This window comes from Asterias rubens, chromosome 10, assembly GCF_902459465.1.
Source record: "Asterias rubens chromosome 10, eAstRub1.3, whole genome shotgun sequence".
Lineage (NCBI taxonomy): Eukaryota > Metazoa > Echinodermata > Asteroidea > Forcipulatida > Asteriidae > Asterias > Asterias rubens.
Genome location: NC_047071.1, coordinates 577,665 through 604,667, shown reverse-complemented (window position 1 = coordinate 604,667; position 27,003 = coordinate 577,665). Strand labels below are relative to the sequence as shown.

General features: G+C 37.8%; 1 protein-coding gene across 3 annotated transcripts; it reads left to right on the top strand.

Annotated features, from left to right (window-relative positions):
• The first annotated feature begins 122 nt into the window (after positions 1-122).
• Positions 123-26,589, top strand: LOC117295776 (endophilin-A2-like). Of its 3 annotated transcripts, XM_033778523.1 has the most exons (12): positions 123-359; positions 5,798-5,866; positions 11,298-11,370; positions 11,563-11,685; positions 12,843-12,976; positions 14,138-14,204; positions 14,864-14,881; positions 17,465-17,467; positions 21,969-22,069; positions 22,842-22,945; positions 23,882-24,015; positions 24,722-26,589. In XM_033778523.1, exons 1-12 carry the CDS (start codon positions 315-317, stop codon positions 24,904-24,906), a joined length of 1,056 nt encoding a protein of 351 aa, XP_033634414.1. In that variant the 5' UTR covers positions 123-314; the 3' UTR covers positions 24,907-26,589. The 3 variants fall into 3 exon arrangements, with proteins under 3 accessions (XP_033634414.1, XP_033634415.1, XP_033634416.1); XM_033778524.1 differs by lacking the exon at positions 14,864-14,881; XM_033778525.1 differs by lacking the exons at positions 14,864-14,881; positions 17,465-17,467.
• The last annotated feature ends 414 nt before the right edge of the window (positions 26,590-27,003 follow it).

The window sequence follows — 27,003 nt, the reverse complement described above, 5'->3', positions numbered from 1 at the left end:
CATTTTACACAAGAAGTGTGTCTATTTGACCAATGAAAAGGGCTTTTATTAGGTGGATCGTTTGTCGGTAAATTCTCGTTCCGCGCGTGAAAAAGTGAGGATTTCTGTGATGTTGCCGCGAACGACGCGTAACGCGGACGTGTGAAAAACGCCTACTCAAAAATTTCGGTGCAGTGTATTCAGAAAAGTTAGAATTTCTCGTAGCCGAACTCGCACTCAACTCAACCACTGCTTTAGCCTGTTTTTGTTGAGTGACAGGTCTGGGGAAATATACAGATTTTTATTTACAAGAAGTACTACAAAAAGAGATCACCATGTCTTTCGCAGGACTTAAAAAGCAGTTCAATAAGGCCAATCAGGTAGGTGAATTTGTGGAGAATTGTGTATGATGAAAATTTGCGTGTTAACCAGTTGCGCTATAAAAATTCATATTCACATACCGTTGTTGTTTTCACGATTTTTCATCAATAAAAGCAATTTTTAAATTGACATACTGTTGTGTAAACAATTATTAAAAAATAATAATAAAATAATTTGCAGCAGGTCTGACTGCCTAAATAAAAATAAACACCCCAGTTGGCCTAAATTGTTTTCTGTTCAAACTATTGACGTACTCAAATGTTTCTATTATTAAAGTTTTCAGGCATGACTAAACAAAAATTCAACGAAACAAACTAGATTTTACATTTGTTGCGTTGAGGTGTGAGCCAACCAAAGTTACATTTTATGGCAAAGCGTTTCAGAGCACCGGACTCAAGGTTTTTGTGTTTCTGATCAGCTGAGTGAGCATTTGAGCCCTGGTATCGCATGCCTGGGCGTGGCACTTAATAATTGCATCATTCTTTCAAGAGCATTTATGGCCCAGTCACACAGGCCCCGATAACGAAAACGAAAACGATAAAAATGCACGCCCCGATTGGTTGGATTGCTCCATGCATAGTACGCCCACACTTGTCAAGGACGTGCATTTTTAGCATTCTCGTTTTCGTTCTTGTTATCAGGACGTTAATTTTCCATTACATTGCTTTGTCTTTTGGGAAAAATTCTTGTTTGGCGCTACCACTTTTTCATTCAATATGAAATAATATAGTAGTATCTAATATACCTCAATGAGATATTCCTTTTTGTAAAAATTAGTGGAAAAGTGGTGGCGCCATACGGAAAGTTATCTGTCTTTTGAACTAGGTTGGGTTATCAAGCCGTCCGTAGGTTCCATTATAGAACACATACTGTGGAAGAGTAGAGTTACAAGTAGTGCTGAATACAGATCAGGTGGTTAACCCAGTGTTTGGGGTTCAGAATCACATCAATAATCAACCCTTGTTTACAGGTTACCCCAGGGTCCATGCATGACACTTGACAGCTAGTGTAACACGTTAATTTGCAGGTGTCATGATAAACTTGGCCAAAAACATTGAAGAATAAAACTCAGATGAAGACTGTTCTTTGAGCTTTGTATACAGAATATTTTATTCAAACTATTACTGTATCCATAGGCCTAACAAAGGGAGTAGAGTATTGAGCAGTTAGAGAATAAAAGAGAAGGATACTGGATTGGGCTCACAGTGCAAGACTTTGCAATGGGCTAATATAATAGGAGGGTCTGTCGAAGAGAGCAGGCTAGAGAAAGAGACTGACATTAGGAAAGTAAGGACATTATATAGGGGATTGGGGAAGCTTGGTCGTTGACCAGTTCATGGTGATGGTCAAGTGAAGGTCCATTGGGTTATTGGTTGTACATACCACAGGACTGATTTATGGACCTGGGTGTACCCACAAGGATGTGGGACGGAGACTTAGTAATTTTGGTATAATTGAGTTACCAGGGTTAAGGTTGGATGTAAGTAAATACAAGTTCGGTAACAAAAGCTGGATTTAGGGCTTACACTAGCCTACAAGGCTACACCGTGATTAAGTTCACTAAATGAGACATCCTTGGTTTCATTCATTACCAGAATTCAGAATTATATTTAGCTATTAAAGTAATTTCTGACCAGAGATATAATAAAGCAATGCATGTGTAATCCGGTTCCATATTCTAAAACATTTGATAGTTGTTATTAGAGACAAGTAATTGCAAACAATGGCAATTAGACTACTAGGATAAATGCAACAAAATAGTTACTGTAGTATCCTGACATTTCGACCACTCACTAAACAGGTTATTTAGGTTCAATTCATTAACCCAAACTTTGGTTTCATGAGTACAATAACTTACAGTAACTTACTGATCATTCTTCAATCTAAGTAAACAAAATACAACACCGTAGCATACTTCTAGTTACTGCAGGTTCAACTTGTTACCTCATCACTCAAACAGTGATTGTACAGTAATCTGATATATTTTATCATAATCAGTTGACTAACAATAATGTACTACAATAGAATCAAACAAAACATACAGATGACTTCTGATGGGTTTGGTGGACAAAAATAAGAACAAATCTAAATGTGAACACACTTTTATAATAAATAGATTTGTTTAAAGGCAGTGGACACTATTGGTAATTACACAAAATATTTATTAGCATAAAACCTTTCTTGGTGACGAGTAATTGGGAGAGGTTGATGGTATAAAACATTGTGAGAAACGGCTCCCTCTGAAGTACCTTAGTTTTCGAGAAATTTCCACGAATTTGATAACAAACCCGTGAAAATTTGAGCTCAATCGGTCATCAAACTTGCGAGATAATAATGAAAGAAAAAACACCCTTGTCACACGAACTTGTGTACTTCATCCAGATGCTTGATTTTGAGACCTCAAATTCTAAATCTGAGGTCTTGAAATCAAATTTGTGGCAAATTACTTCTTTCTCGAAAACTACTCCACTTCAGAGGGAGCCGTTTCTCACAATGTTTTATACTACAAACAGCTCTCCATTACTCGTTAGCAAGTAAGGTTTTATGCTGATAATTATTTTGAGTAATTTACCAAACGTGTCCACTGCCTTTAAAGGGTACCAATCAAAGTAATACTTGTAAAGGGAAAACTGCCTTGACTTTACGAGAATGAAGTAACGTGCCTGGAATTTGATGAGCCCTTCCTCTTTTCGATATACTGCAACATGAGTTGTGATGGAAGAGTAATAATACAGGTAAATGGATACTTTTATGAGTGAAATGTTATGTGCAAATCCAAAAAGTTCACTTGGATTATAGAAAACTAAACACTTCACGATAACTCATTCCCCAAATTCCATTTCATTTACAGACTACTGCTTTTGGAAACTTCCTGTCAACCTTTGCTATACATGTAGGTCCTATTTAACTTGATGACTTATTGACTTTCACTGCCGTCATTTTCAAAGAATTACCATGAGATGTGAACTATTCAGCTATTTTTATCTTATTTTTGTTCGCTGAATAGTACTTGGAAACATTCCAAACTTTGTTGCTCAATTTATTTCAAACAATTACAGCAAAATAAAAACAAATCAGCCATGATTTATTAATTAATGCTTAACAACCAGACAGTTGAACAGAAGTTAAGAAACAAATTATGCCTTGTACAATGACTTTGAACAGTTGAACTTTACTGACTCTGTAAAGAAAATAGCAAAATAATCAGCATCGTGTAGGACTTGTTGTCCCCCTTTACTAACGAAATTCAACCACTGAGATTATTATAAAATAAATCTAGTAAGTTTGATGAACCTGAAATGTAAATGTTTCTGATCGAGAGTAAGCTTGGGCGATATCACAATATTATCGAATATCGCGATATTAATTTGGAAACGATTTCGATATCGGATCAATTTGGCTTTAATCGAAATATCGATATATCGCGATATATCGCGATATCGCAACATCACAATGTATTTCCTAGCTGAGACATCTTGCACCCCATAGGTTTGGAGTAAAACCAGAAGAATAGGTCATTAGAACACCTCTCTTAAGCTATGACTGTCTCTTCTACAACTTTCACTTGGAGTTTGAAGACTGGTGATGTCAAATTTAATTAATCGTGATTATATCAAATATCGCGATATATTGCCGGCGATATATCGTGAATAAAATAAATCGATATCGCCCAAGCCTAATCGTGAGTATTGAATGGGAATATGAACCTTTATTTTAGTCATTTATCTTTAAACTTTAGACTCTCTGGACTTGACAAATAGGTTTCACTTCAATAAATCACGACACGTTCCTCCCAATCTGTAGTTATAACAAGAAGAGTGAGTCAGTGTGTATACAGCCCTTCACAGTTACCATAGCAAAAGTTTCAGTCATAGTTGAACCGTGTGACAAGCCAAACACGTGACGCTTTTCTCTATCAATCTTGAGTCATTTGTAAATTGTATGCAGTTATTAACAGAAACCATTGCAAATGGCCTAGTTGAATATGAACCTATTGGTAAATGTCATGACAACCCAAACACATGACTTTGATGCTACCCATTTATAGTCATACTCTGAGATAAACCTACAATTATAGAAAGGGATTGCTTTTTTATTCAAATATTGACTTAGCCAAAAGTTCAAGTTGAATTCCTTGGACCTTTATGTTTGGATTATGGTGTAATGTACTGGAACACACATGTACTGACATGTAGTGTGAATTGTCGTTGTATCAAACAGAAAACCAAGCATTATATGTATGCATCACTTGGTCATTGAACTGCACTTGTTGAGTCTTCATGCACAAAAGTATGAAAGGTGATTCATTGTGTTCAAACACATACTAGGCCTGGTATACCGTATTACACAAAGGCCATTGCGGCCATGCCCTCCGTTGCCCCTGGTCTTGGCCTTGGTGCCCCTTTCAAAAGTTTCCCATAGACTTTTAGATTTTCCAATGAAAGTGCCCTGTTCAACTCTAAAATGGCCTTGCCCTCTCCAAGATGAAATAACAGGTGTGACTTATTAATAATTAAATACATTGTACCATTAGAACATTATATTAAGGCCAGTTGAAGTTCTTCACAATATTGAAACAAGTCTCCATGGTTCAAATTACTCATTGACAGGTTGACAGTCATGAACTGTCACCATAGCTTTACAAGTACTGGTACTAATTAAAGTTGAACTATTCAGTTGTGTGGGAACTGTAGACCACCTGCAGAAGATGCCATCTACTTGTACTGTGTCTAAACTTAGTCTTGAGTATGACATCACCTTGAACAAAAGGAGCACTGGTGGTTGCTGATAAGGAACTGGGTAGCCTATTACTAATCAGATAGTTCCTACTTGTGATATTTATGACTAGGTGTATTGACTGTCAAGTCTACTTAAAGACAAGTTGTCTGTAACTTACACACAGTCCTTGTAAAGTCATACTTGTAGTGGGTGTTATAACAGAACAAGCTAGTTGTGAATGTTACAGTCTTGTGTCAGTAGACAAATTCACCATGTCATTTCGAGGTTTTAAGAAACAGTGCAGTAAAGCCAATCAGGTAAGATTTTAATATACTGATGTACAACCTCTTTCTCTATGTGTGCTGAGGTCTTTGTTTCAGTTTGAGCAGGCAGCCGCACAAAGCATTAGGGAACAAGGTTAAATTTTAGCGTTTACTGACTGGAAATTTGTATGTCACTGTGAAGTTGATTTCACAAAGAGTTAGTCTTATCTCAAGTTAAAATGAGTTACTCGTCCTAACTGAGGACTAGCCTGTGTTTTTAATCTCCCAGGACTAATGGATAGTCCTTAGTTAGGACTAGTCCTTAGTTAGAACTAGTCCTAACTCTTTTTGAAATCTACCCCATGTCATTTTATGTAAAGAAGTCAAATTTAATTTAAAAATTATCTGCTAAGAAAAATGTTAAAATAGTTATTTATTTTATTATTCGCAAACAGTATATGAGTGAGAAGATTGGTGGGGCAGAGAAGACAAAGCTAGATGAAGAGTTTGTGGAGATGGAACGGGTAAGTTATCTTTTGAGAAACTTGTGCTGGGCTTTGCCAGTGATGAATACAGTTGGTGTTTAATCTTTTTATATTATGAGCAGTTTTGACAAACATGACAAATGATGTTCAGTCGAGCGTAGACAATTTACTCATCCATTAGTGCTTAGGATCGGAATCATGTGACACATCATTGGAGCAAATCTGATAAAATATTCTGTCTTTAATATTCTCATAACTAGAGAGTGGCTCATGAAGGCTCATCTTTCACTGCACACCAAACAAGATGAGATGCAGTAAATTATGCTTAAATGAGTGGCTCTGTGATTCTGTCTTGTCTGGGTTTTTTAGAGGCCATTGGGAACAAATTCTATAATTTTTCCCCACAAATTTTTGGTTGGTAAGTGGTGCAAAAGAAGTAATTTAAAATTTTAATTCAGTTTACAAATGAAATCATTGAAAGATGAGTGAAGGGAAACATACCCAGCAGCCCCTTCAGATCTTCTGTCAAGTCTTTTTTGATCAACCTTGTTTGGATACTTGGCACCAGTGAACTCTGGAAAGTGCAGTTCTTGGAACAAAATGTTGTTTTCCTTAATAGTGTTGGTATGCAAATCCTTTGCATGCATGCTGCACATGTGTAAGTCCAGTCAATACCTATAATGTTTAATCTAGTTTATTTCATGTCACAACTTTATACATCTTAATGAGTGTCATCTGATCGTACGTGTAATTCACACACATCCACAATACTATACAATACATTGTGAATTAAAGAAATCACAACTGAAAAGTCTGTACACACTAGTTGTAGTTGTTCCTCATGGTGAAAGTGAATAAACAGCTAATGGTCCAAATCAGATTTGACATATAATAACAAAAACATGTTCAGGGTTGAAACTAGAAGTCCGGATGTCTGGTACATTTGGAAGTAAAAGTGGATCCTGTACCACTGCCGTTCAATCTGCGTTGTCAGAAATTTAGGACATTATTTTGTATTCAATTACAGATAAAAACAAACAAAGTACTCCTTGAGAGCTCCTTTGGGGCTTGCGTGGTCGTCATAATATAAAAAGGGTTCCTTTCTTCAAAGTGTTGGAATAAAAAGAAGTTTCTGCTTGTGGCTACAAGTCTTAGTTGTTTGAAATTATAATGAAATTTCAACCACTGTTAGATGTCCATGTAAGGTTCCTTAACCTCGCTCAATTTCTGAACTGGCACTGATTGACCATATGAAAGCGTAGCATGGATTACTTTTACCATTATTTGCCTTGTTAAAGTTGCATACATTTTGATACATCTTTAAAGTATGCACATAAGATGGATCTGTATTGTCTTGGATTCGAACCCACACTCCAATGATTCAGCCACCAAAACTTGAATTTGATGCACTACACCATGCAGCCGTATCACAACGCCACAAAACTGTTGGGTGTTGAGTGGAGATGAGTCATACATGTACACGGATCTGTTCCTTACTCTCAGTGTTTAGTATTCATGATTATTCACACAATGCATACATTTAAAGACTTTTCTATTGCAATGTCACAGCCAGAGATTTTACCATTTTGATATACATGTATGTAAGGTTGGAAAACTATGAAAAGCCATTTTGCTCAGCAAAAAAACAGATAGCCACCGTTTGTAAATGTATTCAAAACTAGTAAGATTGATGTTGTTGAAAATGTTGAATTTTGTCAAATCCCCTTGTCGACACGCACACACCATACATTTTACCTGTGTTTTGGTCTGATACCTTATGGAGGCAACAGAGGCAATTGCCTCAGTTGTCCCTCCCTGGTCATTGCCGTGGTGCCCCTTGAAATAGAAGTTTACAATTTCCTCATATTACAGTGTAAACACATAGGTACCCTTGCCCTTTCAAAAACATGTTTCATGATGCACATGTATCTGATGTATTTAAAATAAATTACCCTCAAAATGGTAGTCTGTGGAGTTGCATGACGCCCTGGAAAGCAAACACTTTGAAATATAGCGGATACAAATAATAAAGTTTGACAAATCCAACGTTCCCAGTGTCTCCTGCGACTTGAACACCCAGCAGGGTGGATATGTGCGCATTACAAGTCTTATTATTATTATTATTATTGTTGCGACACTATTAAACAAATAAAATACAGCCCAAATACAACTTTGCTCAGTTTTCTGAAATGTGCTGGATGGCCGGGACTTTTGTTTGACCTTTCAGCGTGACTTTAATAATTACAGGAAGCCAGGGAGCTTAACATCCTGCTCAAGGGGATATTATTAAAATATTGGCAGTGAATAAAGTAGTTAAAAATGAAATCTTACATACAGGAAGGATGTTTGAGACCTTCATCACTGATCTTTTAAGGTTTCATTCTACTACCAGTATCTTAGATTTTAAATGTCATTCATAATGGTAATTCAAGGCTTTGTGTACAAGATGCCTTTACATATTCGTGCATGTGTGCACCTCATGATTATAGGTTATGGTAATACTCAAAAAGACAAGACTATGACATAATGTTGAGCACACTCTAATATGGACAGCTTTATTAGGATTGCCACAAACTCATACAGCCTAAGCTTGCATTACATGTATGTAAATGCGAGCTCCATGCAAGCCTGCACACTTGTGCGCTTTTTTTTGCTGCAAGCTTGCATTGCACCCTAAGCTTGTACAATGTGTTCGAAAATCAGAGTTTTCTGTTTGTGTTAATTGACTTTCTGATTTGTTTAACAAGCTCTGGTGTGATCAATGGTATTTCTTATCACACTGGGAGTTTCATGAGTTTGAGTCCTGGTCTTGACACTTGTGTCAGCACTCACTCACTCACTCAGTCGCTCCAAGTTGTCGCCCCAAGTTGTCGCGTTGCAGCATGTTTGAGTCAGGCTCTAATGTATGTCTGACACGCCACACAACTCTATCCTGCTTACAGCTGATTAGCTCCTCCTTGTTGACTACTCCTGCGTCTTCAATCAGGGTCTTTGGCATGGTCTTTGGCATGGTCTTGGTGGGTCTTCCGGGGCCGCGCAAGATATTTCACTATCATAGTTTTGTCCCTCGATTGGGACATGTACTAGGATTGGTAGTGTGTGTATAAGAAGCAGCCCTGAATGTAGCCCTGAAACATTAGGGCACCCTGACACCCTAGTTACATTGGGCCTGTACTAGCTGATTTGGTCCTTGCTCTGGGTGTGAATGCAATCTGGTGTGCATTGTTCTCTCCATTAAAAGGAAGGAAGCACAAGATAAGAATCTTCTTTCGTCAAGACCTTGCTATTGTTGTCATGGTCTTTGGGACATCCTGAGAGAGATGACCATCATGAATGGGATTCTAGAGATCTCACTGTCTGCCCGGACTGGTTACAATAGGGTGAAGGCAGGGTCAAGGGTCACCCAAAACCAATTGATATTTAAAACGTGCGTCAAATGATTATGAAGTAATTGTTGTTGTTGTCCAACAGGCTGCCCTGTGTGTTGATTGACACAGTGCAGAGAAATGCATCTACCTCCCTGATGTATGGCCAACTGGTTGATTATTGCGATTGGCTTTGATTATTTTTCAGTGGGGTTTTTGTTTTTCATACATGGTGGTTCGTAGTATGAATGAAGTATTTATAACATCACTGAATGCAATCGCATTTAATTTGTCATTTAAATTTTTTAAATGCTGTTTTTTAAACCGCAATGTACATACCAGGGCCCCAATTTCATAAAAGGTGTGATAGGAGATATCTTTGCTATTTGTAGGAATTGAGTGGCGGTACCAGTCGCAGCAATGTAAACCGTATGGTAGATTGGCTGGTAACCTATTTCTGCTTGAAGTACATGTAATACCTGTGCTTAGCAAGTTGTTATGTTTTATACTTAATGAAATTGGGTCTAGATCACAATAATGAGCATACAGACAGGGCCCAATTTCATGGCTCTGCTTACTATCAGACTGTATAGCAAAGAATTGGCGCTTACATGTATGGAAGGAAGATAATTCCAATTGTATTTCAAGGGGTAGCTGGGAAATTGTTTGCTTTTGTGTGCATGCGTACTCCAGACTAAGCAGAAATTGGACTCAGGTCAGAGCATAGAGAAAGAAACGTTGTGCATGGTCAGGGCCTGGAATAAGGTTTTAGAGTGATGTACAATTCAAAACAGAGTTACCCCCTTCACAGTCCATAGGGATGACACATAGGTATGGGTATCATCCACATATTGCACACTGTAAAGGGGGCCATGGTTTTTTGTACATCTTCAAAGGGGGTAAATTGACTCCAAAGGTGTACAAAACCCCATGGATCCCAACACGTTGGATAATATCACAATACGGACGTGTGTACGTGATGTTGTACACAATGTACATGATGTACACATGTAGAGCGTGTGTAATGTGAGTTGGAAAATCTCTTCCTGTCTTTTTGCATACATAAATAGTGTGTGCTTTAGTGGAACAGTGAGTGTAGACTGTACATTGATCCACGACTGTCTAATACAATCATGAACATGTAATGTAGCTTGAGATTATGTAATTTCATGTAATGTAGGCCTAGTGTTTGCATACAAACGTCCAATGTGTACTGTACATTGTAAAATATGTAAGTGATGACACCGGTACCCATGTCAATAGCATGGTGTGTACAATGATAATAGGTGTTTGTATGAATACTTAGTTCACCATCTGATGGTATCCATGCATAGAGCAAGGACTAGTGTCTACATGTAGTTGCTCTTTCAAGGACAGATAGCTTCACAACACTAAATCAATATAATTGTTCACTGATTTAAATAGCATCTAATTTTAGTCTAAAGTGTTACATTTTTGTCAAACCACATTCTATGAGCTCAATTAATGAGTACATGTATTTCCAATACATGTATGTACCAAATGTTAAATTCAAACATTTAGTGGCCTGACACCAAACATTGCCAAAACTACTGGGGGGTAACCTGTACAGTGTACCTGGTAGAGCTGTAGGCTGTAAGAATTTGACATTTTGCATTATTTTGTTCAGGCTGTGAATTTACTGCTGGCCTGGCTTGCAAAGGCAAGGCAGTTATTTCCTTTTTAAGGGGCAATACCCGATGTACACTGTAACAGGGACAGTTGCCTCCGTGCCCCAGTAATGAAATGTTCCAGTAGAAACTTAAAATGTCCTTATATTGGAGGTGCCCTTTACTAAGGAATGTGCCCGGGTACCTCTGTAACGTGATAGTTATTTTTTTAAAGTTATTTCTTTTGAACGCATTCACCCTTGATTTCGAAAAAAACATTAGATTGATGACCCCTTGACCTATTGCAGGAAAAACTATTTGTATAAATTTATTAGACACACAAGCTGCATGTATGTTTATTGCAGTTTCCATATTGGTTGTTTTGAAAAAAAGAATGGACATTGCTTTCACATTCTTTGTTAATATTTCTAGCTTATCTTTACCAGTTCACTTTAAATTTTATCTCCCTTCTTGCAGAAAGTTGATGTCACATGTCATACAGTTGATGACTTGATGACGAAAACAGTGGAATATCTACAGCCTAACCCAGGTAAGACTGTAAAAGACCGGTCCCACTGCAAAAAATTGTTTTAAGCAGTATTTTCTGCTTAAGCAGCTCTATGAAACTGGGCCCAGTGTAATAATATTGTGAGGCACTTTGAGCGGCCTACATGTACTTTGTTTGAAAAAGCGCATAATAAATACTCCTTATTAAAGTTAGTAATATTTTTTAACAATACAGTTTCAAGAACAATGACTAAGTTCAGAGGCCAGAACAAAGGAGTGAAAAGTTTACAACCTGTCGGCCTATTAGGAGAAGTGATGGTCAAGAATGGTAAAGATCTCGGAGACGACTCCTCATTCGGTAAGGAACATCTTGATGGTTTGAGATCTGGTTTCTCCAGCAGAGGAAATCGGGGCCTTGAGTTTCAAGAAAATTTTCTAAAATATTATGTTGGCTCATAGTTCGGAACTTTCCTTGGACCAAAGATACTCTAACAAGACAAGAAATGTGTTCTTACTAAGCCCAAGCCTAGCTGTTAAAAAGGCCATTGGTTACAATGGAGCCTTGGTTCACAGAGTCCAAGTAGGAAGAGGAAACTAGAGCCATGTTAATAATAGTAATATCAAAGTCTTATATAGCACACGTATCTACCAAACAAGGTACTCAAGGCGCTGAGTATATACAAACTTTCAGAAAGATAGGTTACTGCAATTATGAATTTTTAGACCCAATTAGTTAGCACCTTATAAGGGTTTAAGCAGCCACAGCCAGGAACAGTGGGGCGAACCCCTTCTCTTTTCGATAAATGCACTGGATTTTTTTACATGCGTTACACAACACATGGGACCAACGGCTTTACGTCCCATCTGAAGGACGAAGCACTGGTCAAGTGTTTTGCTGAAGGACACAAGTGTCACGGCTGGGGATTCGAACCCACACTCTGCTGATCAGAAACACCAGAGTTTGAATTCGGTGCTCTTAACCGCTCGTCCACGACACTTCCAGTAGGGGTATCTCTTATTCCCTTGGAATACGTCCCAGGGGAGGCCCTAGGAGTTTTATAACCCCACTGTCCCTGCCTAGGTTCCTATTCCAAAGGGGTTCCGATTTCACATTTCAAGAATACCCAGGGGTTTTACTGCTTACCCCTACTCCAGACCAGGGTGAGGCTATTCCTCCCGGGCTACAATGTATGCCAATTTGCCTGGGTAGGCCAGGGTTAAGCGATCCGAGTGTGGAAGGGCAAGATGTTACTCCCTGGGGTTGCCCCATGGGGATAGAGTAGTGTGAAAAGGGTTTTTGTCAACATCAGCCAGATTCAAATCCCACCAGAGTAATATGCCTGTGATTTTGTTCACTGAACAAGGGGAAAGTACTGAGTATACAGTCCTAACACACATTGGTGTCAGGGTTAATTAAACATTAATGGTCCTTTTAAATCCTGATGCAAAATTAACATCTATTAAATCAGCCTAGGTATTAATACTCTTGAGGTTTCCTCTCTTTGATATCTCCAGGTTCAGCCATGGTAGACATGGGAGAGTCATTTAGACAGCTCTCCGAGGTTAAAGACGCCTTTGATTTAAACGTCAAACAGAACTTCCTTGATCCCATGGATCATCTTAAAAACAAAGACTTAAAAGAAATTAATGTAAGTTGTGTATTTTTATAGTGAGTCATGAGATGCTTTTGAGATCTTGGCCCAATTTCACAACAACTTGCTAAGCATAGAAGCTTAGGAGAAGCAGGTTAACTACCAGCCAAAATTTCAAAGTCATTACTTTGTTACCACTGGTTACCAACTCATTTTCTGCTCAACAGCTTTATGATTAGGGCCCAATTTCATAGAGCTGCTTTAAGAGCTGTTTGTTGTTAAAACACTTTTCTGCGAAGCAGAAATGAGCTGGATACCAGTTGTAAATTGTACATGTGACATAGTAGTTTGGCTGGTAACCTTATTCTGGTACGCAGCATGTTGTTGTGCTAATGCAGCTCTATGAAATTTGATCAATTCAATAGATTTGAAAAAGTCTCAACTTTGTATACGTTGTATTTCGCACACTATTTAGGTTGCAGAGGCTGCCAACTCCCCCTGATTCTGCAGAGAGTTCCCTAAAATATTAAAACCAACCTTTCCACGTTCTGATGAACAAATTTGAAAAAAATTCCCTGATTATGGAATTTTGTGCCCCTATCTTGAATATATTCTAAATATCTCTGTGATTGTTGTACAAAATCTCCCTGATTGCAAGATACAAATGTTGGCAGCTCTGTGATTGATGTAGCTTTCTACAAACTTAATACAAGATCAATGTTCATTTAAAGGCAGATGGACAATATCGGTGTTACTCAAAATAATTATTAGCATAAAACCTTACTTGGTAACGAGTATTGGGGAGCTGTTGATAGTATAAAACATTGTGAGAAACGGCTCCCTCTGAAGTAACATAGTTCTTGAGAAATAAGTAATTTTCCACGAATTTGATTTCGAGACCTGAAAATTAGATTTTGAGGTCTCGAAATCAAGCATCTGAAAGCACACAAGTTCGTGTGACAAGGGTGGTTTTTCTTTCATTATATCCTGCAATTTTCACGGGTTTGTTCTTTTGTGCCTATGTTGAGATACACCAAGTGAGAAGTCTGGTCTTTGACAATTACCAAAGGTGTCCAGTGTCTTTAATACAAAGTCAACATTCATTAGAAACCTCACAGTATGAGTTTCATTTTCCACTGTACTAGTTCTAAAACATGGTTTTAAAACGTGACTGAATTAATAATAGTAGTTGACTGTAAATTTCACTTTCTTTCACAGCACCATCGTAAGAAGTTAGAAGGAAGACGGCTCGACTTTGATTACAAGAAAAAGAAGCAAGCGAAAGGTAAACATTTAGTTACTCCACCTCACAATTTGTCCCCGTATTTTCTTTTAGAGATATTAGACATCTACTTTTTCTCTTTTAACAGATACGAGGTCATGATAAAACAAATATTTCATCACATGGTATAAGAAATATAAGTAGGAGTCTCGGTTATACAAAGCCAATTGTAAATCAAGACGATAAGCTTCTGTTTTTGTTGCAGCTGAAAGATTTGTGTGTACTGATGTATGGCATCTTCTACAACCCAGCTTAGCTTAATTTGATGTGCTAAGCCAAAAAAGAAAAGTAGTCACCAACAGAAATAAGTTCTGCACTCAGTAATGTTTGTTTATTATGCATTAGATTCTGCAAGTACCAGATCACCACTATGCAAGTCTTGTGTGTATTTAAACATTGGGACACATTAACCCATGAGAGTTTGTTTCCTTCATGCGTGAAATCAATATGTACGTTGGACCAACGTGGAAGAAGAAAAAAAGGTTAAATGCGCGAGAGATTTGCACAGACTTGAGTCAATGAAATTATTTATCTTTCAATTCAATCAGTTGCATCATAACCTTGCAATGATTCTCCATTTATTGTCCCCCCCCACCCCCCCCCCCACATTCTCATTCTTATTTTTGTATTTATAATTTTTTGTGCATCATTTTTGCGAGCAGGTTTATCTGGGTTGGTCGGTATGTTGAAAATTTGCACAATACTATTTGGAAAAAAATTGTAAATTTTCTGTTTTGACCCAGTAGTTTAACATTTTAGTTCGGTGTCACAAAATATTGTTTACCTGTCATTTTGTTACAGTGATCATACTACTACTAACATTGTCTTCACATTTTTGTTTTGTGACTATAACTTTGTGCATAATTTATGTCTAGGCATGTTAGAGATACACTTTGTGTTTTCTATATACAGGTACTAGGCGCGTGATTTCTTAGAACTGGTCTTGATTTCAGGATTTTCTCAAAGCCTCCTTTAGCCTTCAAAGTTTCTTGAATGAAGTAAAGAAATCAGCAAAGGGAGAATGAAATAATCCACATTGTGTCCAAACCTGCAGTTTTGTATTTCTGATGATGCACAGAGTCTGAAATCCTCTTAAATAGACCGTATTGAATAACCCCTTTGCTGCCATGAAAGTCGCCATCTTGTAGGTCAAACCATATGCGCGTCTAAACGCATACAACAAAGAAACAAGCACGCACGCACATACACAAGCACGCACATACACACGTACACGCTCGCAGACGCCATCTTGTAGGGCAGATATTTGAACGGTGACATCATATTCAATACGGTCTATTGTAACATCTTAGGGGCTCTGGGTCTAGAATAAAGGGGAAACCCAGACCAGCAAGATATTTTTCAGGAATTCTCACAATCGTCCAATCTCATTTAGAGTCAAATTGTTGAGAGTGTACAGAGGATGTTCAATGGATGTCATTTAATACTAAAAAAGTAATAGCTTTGAATGCCATCACGCAACCAACTTGAATGGTCTCCAAATAAGATGACGTTTAAGTTTGTAACTATTGGACTGTAGTCAAGCCTACAATGTAGCGTTGATGTTTACTCTTATAACAACTCAATTTGCCATAGATTGTTTTGTAAACTTTAATGTATCTGAATTTGTCCAGTGCATGACACAGTAAACGTAGGTTAGAAAACTGACATGGCATTTTTGTCTTGCAAGGAATGGCACTACATGTGTAGTTCCCCAAACAGTAAAAGATTAGTAGTGCTAGTGCTAGGTCCCATGACACACCCAATGGAATGCTCGCACACACACAAAAGGGAAATCTTCAAGTTGACACTGTGTTCCTTTACGCAGGTTACTGAGAATTATCCAGTCAGTGCATTAGCTTGAGAGGCAGCACTTTGAAATGCGAGGTCTATTACCATAGAATTCTTATTGCCAGAAAACTGCATTTTGTAGGTCTACAACGTGTAAATCTTCAAATGGATGTGACAAAACAAACAACAAAAAAGTTAAATAGCCTGGTGCGTTTTTTTGTGAAACAAGTACTTAAAGCATTGCCCTTAATTGTACAAAGGGGAAAATGGACAAGTTGTTGACAAAAAAAGATTTGCAGTTGTTAGGTCATTTAAAGTTTATGCACAGTACTGTATGTGATCCCTATTAATGCAAAGTCATACAGAAATGTCACTCTTTAAAGCATTCAACTCATGTTAAGTCTGAATCAGGGTATTACTGTAGTATCTCAACTTGTTGTTTTAACACAATGCAATTACGGTACCTTATGTCAAAGCATGTGTGATACCTACAGGGCCAAACTTCATAGAGCTGATTAAGCACAACAAAACTTTGTTTACCAAAATAAGGTTACCAGCCAAACTTCCATGCCACATGTACAATTTGTGACTGGTATCCTGCTCATATCTGCTTAGGAGACAATTTGTAAGCTATTTTTTTTCTGCTTAAGCAGCTCTTTGAAATCTGGCTCTTGCTTCGATCTACGCAACCACATACGTGTTATTGTACACCCTGCCCCTCCACTTCTCACTGGTCCATATCAAACTTAAAATCATTGTTAGGGGGCCTTGCGAGATGTTAGCTCTGACTACACCGTTAGCCTCACCTTTGGCATTGGCCTGAATTGAAAGTATAAGGCTTAATCCAACTCATGGCTATGGTTTTGGCTGCAGTGGCAACATGAAAGAATAGGCCTATACAGTTTGCCGGCCATAGCCACTTTACAAGCTGCTAATTCAGATATATTTGGCTGAAGGCTTAAAGAATGATTGGGCCGTTTGCCTGTTACATGTAGATCAAATATTGTCTGGTACAATGATGTGCTTCATCACAAGTTACCAATTTGAATTCCTCTGACTACCAAGACACTTGCTATGTCTTATGATTCAGGGCAAGCTTTTGGGTAGTTACAAAAGAGACGGCGAACACACAAACACCATTTTGAGTGAGTTTGTATATGACACAATGGTACCAGGGTTTGCTCATCTGGAGGTTGCCATGCAAATGCTTGCCTGAACTATTTGACATAGCAACTGTTATCTGAGGAATTGAAAGGGAAGCGGTAATTTGTGACTAAGTTGGCCATTGTACCAGACTTTATTCAAATTTATCTCTTAAAATGGCTTATTTACTGAGGTTCAGAAGTACATTCATACCACAGTAGTAGCTTACGCATCTACACAATGACATCATCAACTTATCAAGTATGCCATCATGTTTCTATTTTTACCTTCCATGTCCATCGCTTATCTCTCCCACTGACTTGGACTAGCAGCTGGTACAGTATATTTTTGCAAGAGATTTTGTAGCATAAAAAAGTTGTTGTCATGGTGCTTGGATGTTTCATGTTGCTATCTTGATCAGTATATTCAATTTAAGTATTTAAATCAATCATTTCAAAAGCATGTAGTTCTAGAAATGTCATTCCCAATATAGCGGATCATCAGCATGTGCTGCAACCCCCCCACCGCACCCACCTACATTTGAGCAAAGCATATGTAGCATTTCATTTGTTTGACTTTTTCCCGGGTTTATTTACCCTGAGATATTAAGACTAGAAAAATCGATACAGACAACCAGAATTCTGATCCCAATGATTTGAGTAAATGTGTAATTGACCATATGGACATGATTCCTGTGGGTGCACAATAGACCGATCCATTAAGCTCCGCCCCATTGCGTATTGACCAATCACAACACATTGTGCAATCAAAGGTCTGGCAAAAAGAGGTCCGACATGCGAGTGCGTATGCTTGGTGCGCGCGGCAGAGTTGTGCAGAATGGCATTGGAGAGGCTCATGTGTTCTTGCTCACAAGTGCGCCGTGGGCGGAGCCTAATGGATCGGTCTATTAAGTTGTTTAGACGATCTTCCTGCCTGTCAAGGGAACTTGGCAAACTCCCACAAGGGGATATAAACACCAAGCTGGCAACAGCCAATTACTCTCATACAAACATTGATTTCACAAATCAAGAAATTGTGATTCAGTAGATTTACGACAATACTTATTCTACATCCAATCTTTTTGAAATCAGTGGTTAGCTAGATTCGAACCCACAACCTTGTGATTGCCAGTCCTCAGTTTGTCTCGATATCCATTTGTTATTCTTGTCCACTGAAGCTCTTGCAACTTTAAATTTCTGCATGTTTTCATTTTTGCCTTTTGTATGTCAAGCGCAATTGTTAACTTAAAGGGAAGGTATACGTTTGGTACTCACTCTTGAAGGGTGTATGTACTTTTTGTAGGACAAAATACAATGTCCACAGATTTACATTAAACTTACACAGTTGGAAGATAATAATTGTAGAAAGCTTCCCTGATAATATTACTTGCTGAGCTGCTGTAGTTTTTGAGAAATTAGTAAAACAATGTCATGAAAATAATTTTCGTCTCAATGATCATGAGACGAAAAATATTTTAGCATGTAATAACGTATTTTCATAACATTGTTTTACTCATTTCTCAAAAACTACAGCACCTAAGCAACTAATATTTTAAGGTACGCTTTCTACCATCATTATCTTCAAACGGTAAACTTAAAAATGTAAATCTGTGGACATTTTGTTTTGTGTTACAAAAAGTACCCAAATCCTTTTAAATTAATGGCAATATAAAAACCTTTGGTAAGAAGCCTAGAGCAGCTTTCGATGGTAAAAGCATTTTTAGAAACATTTCACTTTAAAGTGATGTGGTTATTGTAAAAGAATATCAGTTTTTATCACCCCACAATATGAATCTGAGAAGGGTTTATTGTCATGTTCCAAAGAGGAACCAGACTAGGCATTCCTGCCCCGGGCATGTTCCATCATGGTTTCTAAAACAGATTGTGAGTTCATAAAAAATGACAAATAGAATGTTGATCAAGTTATTAACCGCAAGAAATAAAGAGGTTGCAAGGTTCAAGTCCTACTTTAGTCTCTCTGTTCAACCCAAAATGAATTGTAAAGGAATATTCACTATATTCTGATTATGATTTTGAATTTTATTATTGAAGTCTGTCAGTACATGTTTCCCCTAGCTGAGGAACTGAGTTGCTGGGCATGTAATGTTCTCTTATGCATGTCTTCCAATGTCCTGGTTGCCGCATTGTTATTGTTGCTTTTATTTCAAGATGATGAAAAGAAACACAATGCTTTTCTGATCTTCAGTATGAAAAGAATAACATTTTACAAAAGTTTCTAGTTTAGATACCTGCTTGTGCTAGATTAGTTTGATGACCAGTTTTCGTTGCAAGTGTACGTAGTTTTATTTCCTTATTTAGTTTGAGTTGGGATTCTGCTCGCTGCATGTCTTCCTAAGAGCTTGATATTTCTAACATGTACACATGATTGGCATTATGAATGTTTGCTGATATAATTTGTATTGTGTTTGTCAAAGTTCCTGGTTAACTCTAAGCCCTTTCACATGACAGCAATTTAACAAGTGTCCCTTGCTTAGTTTTAGCGTGGTTGTCAAATTTTACCATATGCGCTTCATGTAAAGGACAATAATGTTTTTACTGTCCATGAAGGGCAACAAATTTGAAATTTCATTCACTAGGGACCTTGGACAGTCCACTCATTAGTTTTCCTCTCACACAAAGTGCAACTTGTACAGCTCCACAATTTTGTTCACCAAATGGTCGTAATCATGATCCTACGCTCCTCATACACTTTGCATATAATGTGACTGCACTATCACTGTTTCATGATATGTGTGTTATGAGGTATGGTCGTCTAGCTTCGTTTAGATCACCAGGATAGAATCTAGACTAAGTAAATAATGTTGATTATAGACAAGGGATGACTAACATTAACCATGGAGCACCAATACGTAGTGGGGGTGTATGTAGTTATTCGATGTGCATGTACTATTTCCTATGTCTTGTTGAAACATCCACATGGGTGGTCACTATTTGTCAAAAAATACATGTACTTAATTTATTTTTAAACCAGAAAATATTTATGCTATTGTAAGGCCGAGTAAAAAAAGAAACATGTTTAGCGTCCGGGTTTCTCAAAAAAAGGAAGGAGGGGGGGCTTTTTATTTTTTATTTCAAGATGGCTGCCATTCTTTTTAAAATGTCAAATGTCAAATATCCATTTAGTTTTTATACTTCTCAAACACACAATACATAAATGAAACATTTTGGTCAAGACATTCAGACAAGACATTCAGATTGTTTTAGCTGAGATCGTTTTAAAATAACCTTTTTACACACACACAAAAAATCAAAAAAATCAAACAAACAAAAAATGTGCATACAAAAATATATATACACATTTTTTTTAAAGGAGGCGGCCTTTAAAAAGGAAGCGAGCGGGGACGCTAAACATGTTTCTTTTTTAACTTGGCCTAATGGAAACAACATTTCATTGAAAGTTCAAGGAGGGTTCATGATTATTAAAAAGGTAAATGATCAGATTTGGACACAATTGGTATGGGTAGGTGCTTACATTACATGTAGAATGCATTTGTTGGAGCGAGGAACAGTCGCTCCAGGAAACCAATGGTTTATCTACCCATGCCATGATGGATCCAGCCGTACTGTTTGTATTGAGCAGCTTTCATTTGATTGGATGATCCAGATTATGCAAATGAGAGTCTTTGGCTAGTCCAATAACCCACATTCACAATACAGGCCCCGTATATTGACCATGGTATGGCAGTCAAATTCTGAACACACTTTCCTATTCAGTCTGCGCGTATTATAGGGATGCTTCAAGTGTACTTCATCACTTATTGATACTGAATTGCTTGTAGATTTTTGAAATTTGAGGTTGAATATTTTCCTGTTAAAACAAAGACAAAAAGGCTTCCTGATCGTACATGTGTGATAAGAAATAACAAAGCATAACATTCAATCATAAAGCGTTTTCAACTTTATCTACTTTAGCCACATTTGTTCATCAGTTTTAGGCAAACGTCTGGGCCCAATTACAATGTGTATAAAGCCTGCAAGAACAAAGACTTGCTAAGCACAAAAAACTTTGCTTATAAAAAATAATTTACCTGCCAGAATACGATAGCGTTACCATTGCTGCAACTGGTACCCAAAACGTTTCTTGCTTCGACAAGAAGTTAGCAGAAATTTCTGCTTAACAGCGTTATGAAATTAGGCCCAGTTCTGTGCTCATGTGCCTACTGTGTATCCATGGTCCCCCGTGTTTGGAGTCAACTTGCATGTAAAGATACAGAATGAGGTCTCACCACTAGTGCATGGCGGAAAATATTCATTTTTGAATTTTAACCCCCAAAAGCTCAACCATAAATTTACCATGGGTGATGACATCTGGGCCCAATTTCATGGCTCTGTTTAACGTAATTGCTGCTTACAGAAGCAGGGAATTCCATGCTAACGTCAACTGTAGTTTGTGGGTTAGCAAGGAAGTTTTGCTTAAGTGTGAGTGCACACTTCATGTTACTAGGCATTCTTCGTTTACACAGCTAGTGCAGAAGTCGACACTTACACAGTAAGCAAAGAACAGTGATCGTAAGCGCAGAATTCAGGTGTAAACAGAGTTATGAAATTGGGCCTATTAAAAACATCAAGGTAGAGTTGTATCATTAACACTGCTCTATGAAATTTGACACAATGAGATCATTTTCATTAGAAGATGCATTTAAATTACATCAGATTCATTTCAGTCTTTCAATTCAAATCAATTATTATTATTATTTAGCAAGACATTAGGGGCTAATTTCATAGAACTGATTAACGGTAAGCCAATTTGTTTTTGCCTCTTTAGTCAGAAATATTTGAATGTGTTAATCAGTTGTTATCATCTTCCACTTTGCAGGCAGTTCAGTCCCAGAGGAAGAAATTCAAATGGCAGAAGAGAAATTTGCTGAATCCCAAGACTTGGCTGAGAATGGGATGAAGAATTTACTAGAAAGTGATGTAAGTCTTCAATAAATGCTTGACTTATAGAACGGTTTAGCCAAGCATTATTGTAATAACGCGAAGAACAACCTGCATCCTTTGTGTAGTCTGTGGAAGTTTATGTGTTTCTTTTTCTGTCCTGATGAATATTTAAATCCTTCCTCAATGCACACATCAGGATGAGGGGCACGTCTTCTTTGTCAGATCTGGGCCCAATTTCATGGCTCTGCTTAGTTTTGAGTTCTGTGCTTACAATCAGCTCTCTCCGCCTACTGTGCAAGCGCCGACTTTTTGCACTAGTGGTGTAAGCAAAGAATGCCTAGTGACGTGGAGTGCGCACATGCAAAAACTCCCTGCTAACCCATGGATTTCCCTGCTTCCCTAAGCGTCGATTCTTTGCTTAAGATAGTCAGAGCCATTTAAGGGCCCAGAAACGGAGGAGCAGTATGGTTGATCCCATTTGTTGCCTTTTACTTGAGACCAACTATAAAGGCACCAATTTTTGTGACTTGCGACTTGACTTGACTTAGATAAATGACATGTGACATGACTTGACTGGGAAAAAATCTAAACTTTTGATATGACTTGGACTTGAGCAAAAATGAACTCTAACTTCATTTGAGTTGACTTGACTTTAGAAAAAAATGACTTGGTGTTCAGCCTGTCTCTGGTAATATGAAAGAGGACTTTTCACAGTTGGTGCCTGTTCTTCACCTATTGTTGTGTGGTAGAGGTCAAGTTTAACAACAAGCAGTCTGTAAACTTATTTATTTACACCCTGCTCTGACAGGTTGAACAAGTGTTACAGCTACAGGCACTGGCAGAAGCACAGCTTGAGTTTCATAGGCAGTCAACAGAGGTCCTGGAAAACCTTCTCTCAACACTTAATGATAGGTATGTCCAAATCATCCGATGGTATTCGATTCATTCCTACATTAAAGCTACACTACATCCAAAGGAAACAAACAGCATGACACTGCATGAACCAATTCTTGAACATCAGAAATCCTGTCACTTTTGTTTAATCTCCTCCAACCGAATCCCGCCCCCCCTCTCCATTTTCTGGAAAGTGCTGATTCTTGATCATCACAGCACCTTATAAACCATTACATGGTGCTATGAAAAGGAGTAGGTCTCACAATTCAAACATAGTCCCACATACCTTGTAGGAAAATACTGTATGTTAGAGCACCTTGAGTGTCACTGAGTGACGGGTATAAGCACTTTATAAGAAGCCACTATTATTATTATCCCCTGAATACTGCCCCTTACAAAATCAGCTGGTCTAAGAGTATGGAGCAGTCTTACTGCTTAGCTCCACCAATCAACTTCAGTACATCGTGTGTCATGGCCGAGCAGATAAGAGCACAAGACTCAAGCTCTGACCTTTCTGATCAGCACAGTGTGGGTTTAAGTCCTAGTGTTGTGCTTCAGCAAGACACTTAACCATTATTGCTTCGTCTTTTGGATATGGGACCTAAAGTCGTAGGTTTCTTGTGTTGTGTGTAGAAAACAATGTGGCAAATCCCATCTCTTATCGATAAGTTGTACTGGGTTCTTTTACATGCATTACGAGATTTAGGGCACTAGGCCCTATCCGAAGGACGAATAAGTGTCTTGCTGAAGGACACAAGTGTTTTGATTGGAACTTTAACCCACACTCTGCTGATAAGAAACCCGAGAGTTTGGGGTCCAGTGTGCTTGACCGCGCAGTCACCACACAAAGAACAAAGAAGAGTAGCAAAATGGTTAACACTATCGGGTATCTGAAAGCATTGTTTTTATATTATTCATGTATGCCAATAATTTGACTGATTTGATGTGTTACAGAGTAAATGAAGCGGCGAATCGACCGAAGAGTGAACGGAAACCAAGGAGTACGTATGACTCTTACTCGAACAGGAACTCAGGATCTGCTGATGAAACAGATACTTACTCCACGGGCGTTGACTACAACGCACCAGGTAAACCTACATCTTTCTTATACATTCTGGAAAAATATCAGCAATAGGTTTATTTTCATGTGTTTCATATTTTGATTTATAACTGCACAAGCATAGATCCTTGTCATTTGATTGGTGGAAAACACATCATGTGTCATCCCTTATTTTTGCCATGTATACTCTTGGTACACTCCAGAATTTAATGTAGGAGTCATACATGAATAACTATAGAATGCTTTAGATGCTTGGCAGAATTGGAGCTGGGTTCCAATCACATGACAGATTAAGAAATAGTGTCACACCATCCAGGTCCCATTTTCATGTCTCTGCTTACCACATAATTTGGCCCTTAGTAGAATCTGTCAGAACTGAATTTTGTGGTAAGTAATGCCTTTAGATCGGACCATTATCCCTAAGCTGGTTTCATGGTTTGTCAATCTGAGGACCCTTTACATAAAAAGCCCCAACTTATAGCAGGAACATTTTGCTAACATCTCTCGACTAGAAAAAGACACCTTATTGCAAAGTTTTCACCGAGAACATCCAACTAGATTGCAATCGTCTCCATGCCCATGGTCACTGCATTAGTGCTCTTTAAAATGTTCCTGTAAAAAATTTAAATATCCACTCCTTTACTAAGGGAAACATACCCTTAAAGGTTAAGAAATATTTTGTTTCTATCGTGGCTTCTTCTCAAGTGACATGTCTCTTATTTTTCTGTTTGCAGTCGTGACATCTAAGAAAGAGCAATGTAAAGCATTATACGATTTTGAGGCTGAGAACGAGGGTGAACTGGGCTTTGCAGAGGGTGATATCATCGAGGTCGTTAGTAAAATAGATGAGAACTGGATAGAGGGTGAGCTGAACGGAGTGAAAGGCTACTTCCCTGCTAACTACGTAGACCTACTCTAGCTTAGCGTGTTTTGTACCAACTAAATCATAATTGTCTACAGTGTATTTAGGATCATGAAGCCATGTTTGGAAAGCACTTTTCATTGGCTACTATCCTAGTCATTTCACTTTTGACGGTGAGTTAATTGACACTTGGGTTGCGTCCGACCAGCCGAAAATTATAAAGTCTTTAACAATCTAGTAGCTCCAATGAGCAAACTTGTAGATTAGATTCACTTCCTGTTGTACACTGGAGGAAAAAACTTGGATGTTCTCAATGAAAACTTAGACACTTTTTTTGTGTGTCTTTTTACACTGAGAGAAAAATTACTGAACGACTAGACCAAAACGGACACTACTAAAGGGTAAATCAGTAGTTGTCAAACATGTCACCAAGTGCTTACATGAAGCTGCTCATCAGTTGACCCCAAATCTATTTATGAGCCACGAGATGTTTTATAAAGTTTGAACCATCCAATGTGAAGCTGCCCCTCCATCTAGCTGTCTGCTGTGTTTATTAATTCACACTGGACCTATCGACCCTCTAGGCCATGCTTGAAAGTATGAATAAATTGTGTACAAAAATGCAACAAGAATTCTAGACAAAGAATGAGGAATATTGCAATGTCCCAACACTGTCCGAACAGTCCTCAAACAAATAGTGCCATCCCCTAAAAATAATAATAAAACAAAAATGGTTTATTTTGTGTTGCTATGCATTTTGTAACACCTGTGAACTATTTATAATCTTAGAATTAGTTTTGCTAATGGAATACTAAAAATAACATCAAAAAATGTCTGGAATGTGGAATATGCACATGCAAAGCCAAAAGTACCCTGTTAACCTCTGAAGTACGCTTGACGGAGGCGCGGAATGCCCTGCTTCTTTCAGCGCCGATTCTTTGCTTACAGTAAGCAGAGCCATGAAATTTTGCCCTATTTGCTATAATCTGCGGCAAGTTAATATTCCTTTTGATGCGCTTATGGAGTAGAAAGTCCCGCTGATGGGAACTCCTTAAGTGCATGTTTTAGTAATTTGGCCCCTGTTTTTTACAGGAATTGTTAATTTCATGAAATTGTGACCCCCTTCACTCACCAATGGGTGATCCTAACGGCCAGTGGTCTCAATATTGTTCAATACCGTGTATTGCATACTCACTCCGTTATATATTGCATATCGAGACTACATTATTCTTAATATAAGGTAAACATTAAATGAAGTGACAATTTTCTAACCTTTTTCTACCTGGTATAGGGTTTGGTTTGGGTTAACTGATTTTAAAATTGAAAATAATTGCTTAAAGATTCATTTCCACGGTTATGACTCCTCAATATTGTCCTTTTTAAATGTATTTTTAATCTCTGCTCGAAACAATGAATTCAAGATGAATAATAAATGTTTTATTTTTATTTTTTGTTGTGTTTGAATTAGAATTAGTGTAAAATATAACCTATTTTTGTAAAGACTATAATAAGTTAAATTTCTCCATAAACATTAGATTTGTTGAGAAGAATCAATCTCTAAATGAGTTTCTAAATCTATTAATTTTCTTTAATTTGAGGCAGGCACCTCTTTCATTGTAAAGAGAGGTACAACATTGGTATACTTTGAAATTTTCCAGGGCTTGAGTTCTCAAAGAGCTAAGATTGATCTCAACTGGGAATCAATCTATAAAGACACTGGACACTATTGGTAATTGTCAAAGACCAGTCTTCTCACTTTGGGTCTCAACATATGCATAAAATAACAAACCTGTGAACATTAAAGCTCAGTTGGTTGTCGAAGTTGCGAGATAATAATGAAAGACAAAACACCTTTGTCACACTAAGTTTACTTTTTGATGGTTGATTTCAAGACTTCAAATTCTAAACTTGAGGTCTTGAAATCAAATTCGGGGAAAATTACTTCTTTCTCAAAAAACTACATCACTTCAGAGGGACCAGTTTATCACAATGTTTTATACTATCAACCTCTCCCCATTACTCATCACCAAGTAAGGTTTTATGCTAGTATTATTTTGAGTAATTACCAATAGTGTCCACTGTCTTGAAGTAGATCCCTTGCATATCGCCATATACTACAGGGCACTTGGGTCTCGCGCACGTTGTTCTACTTCT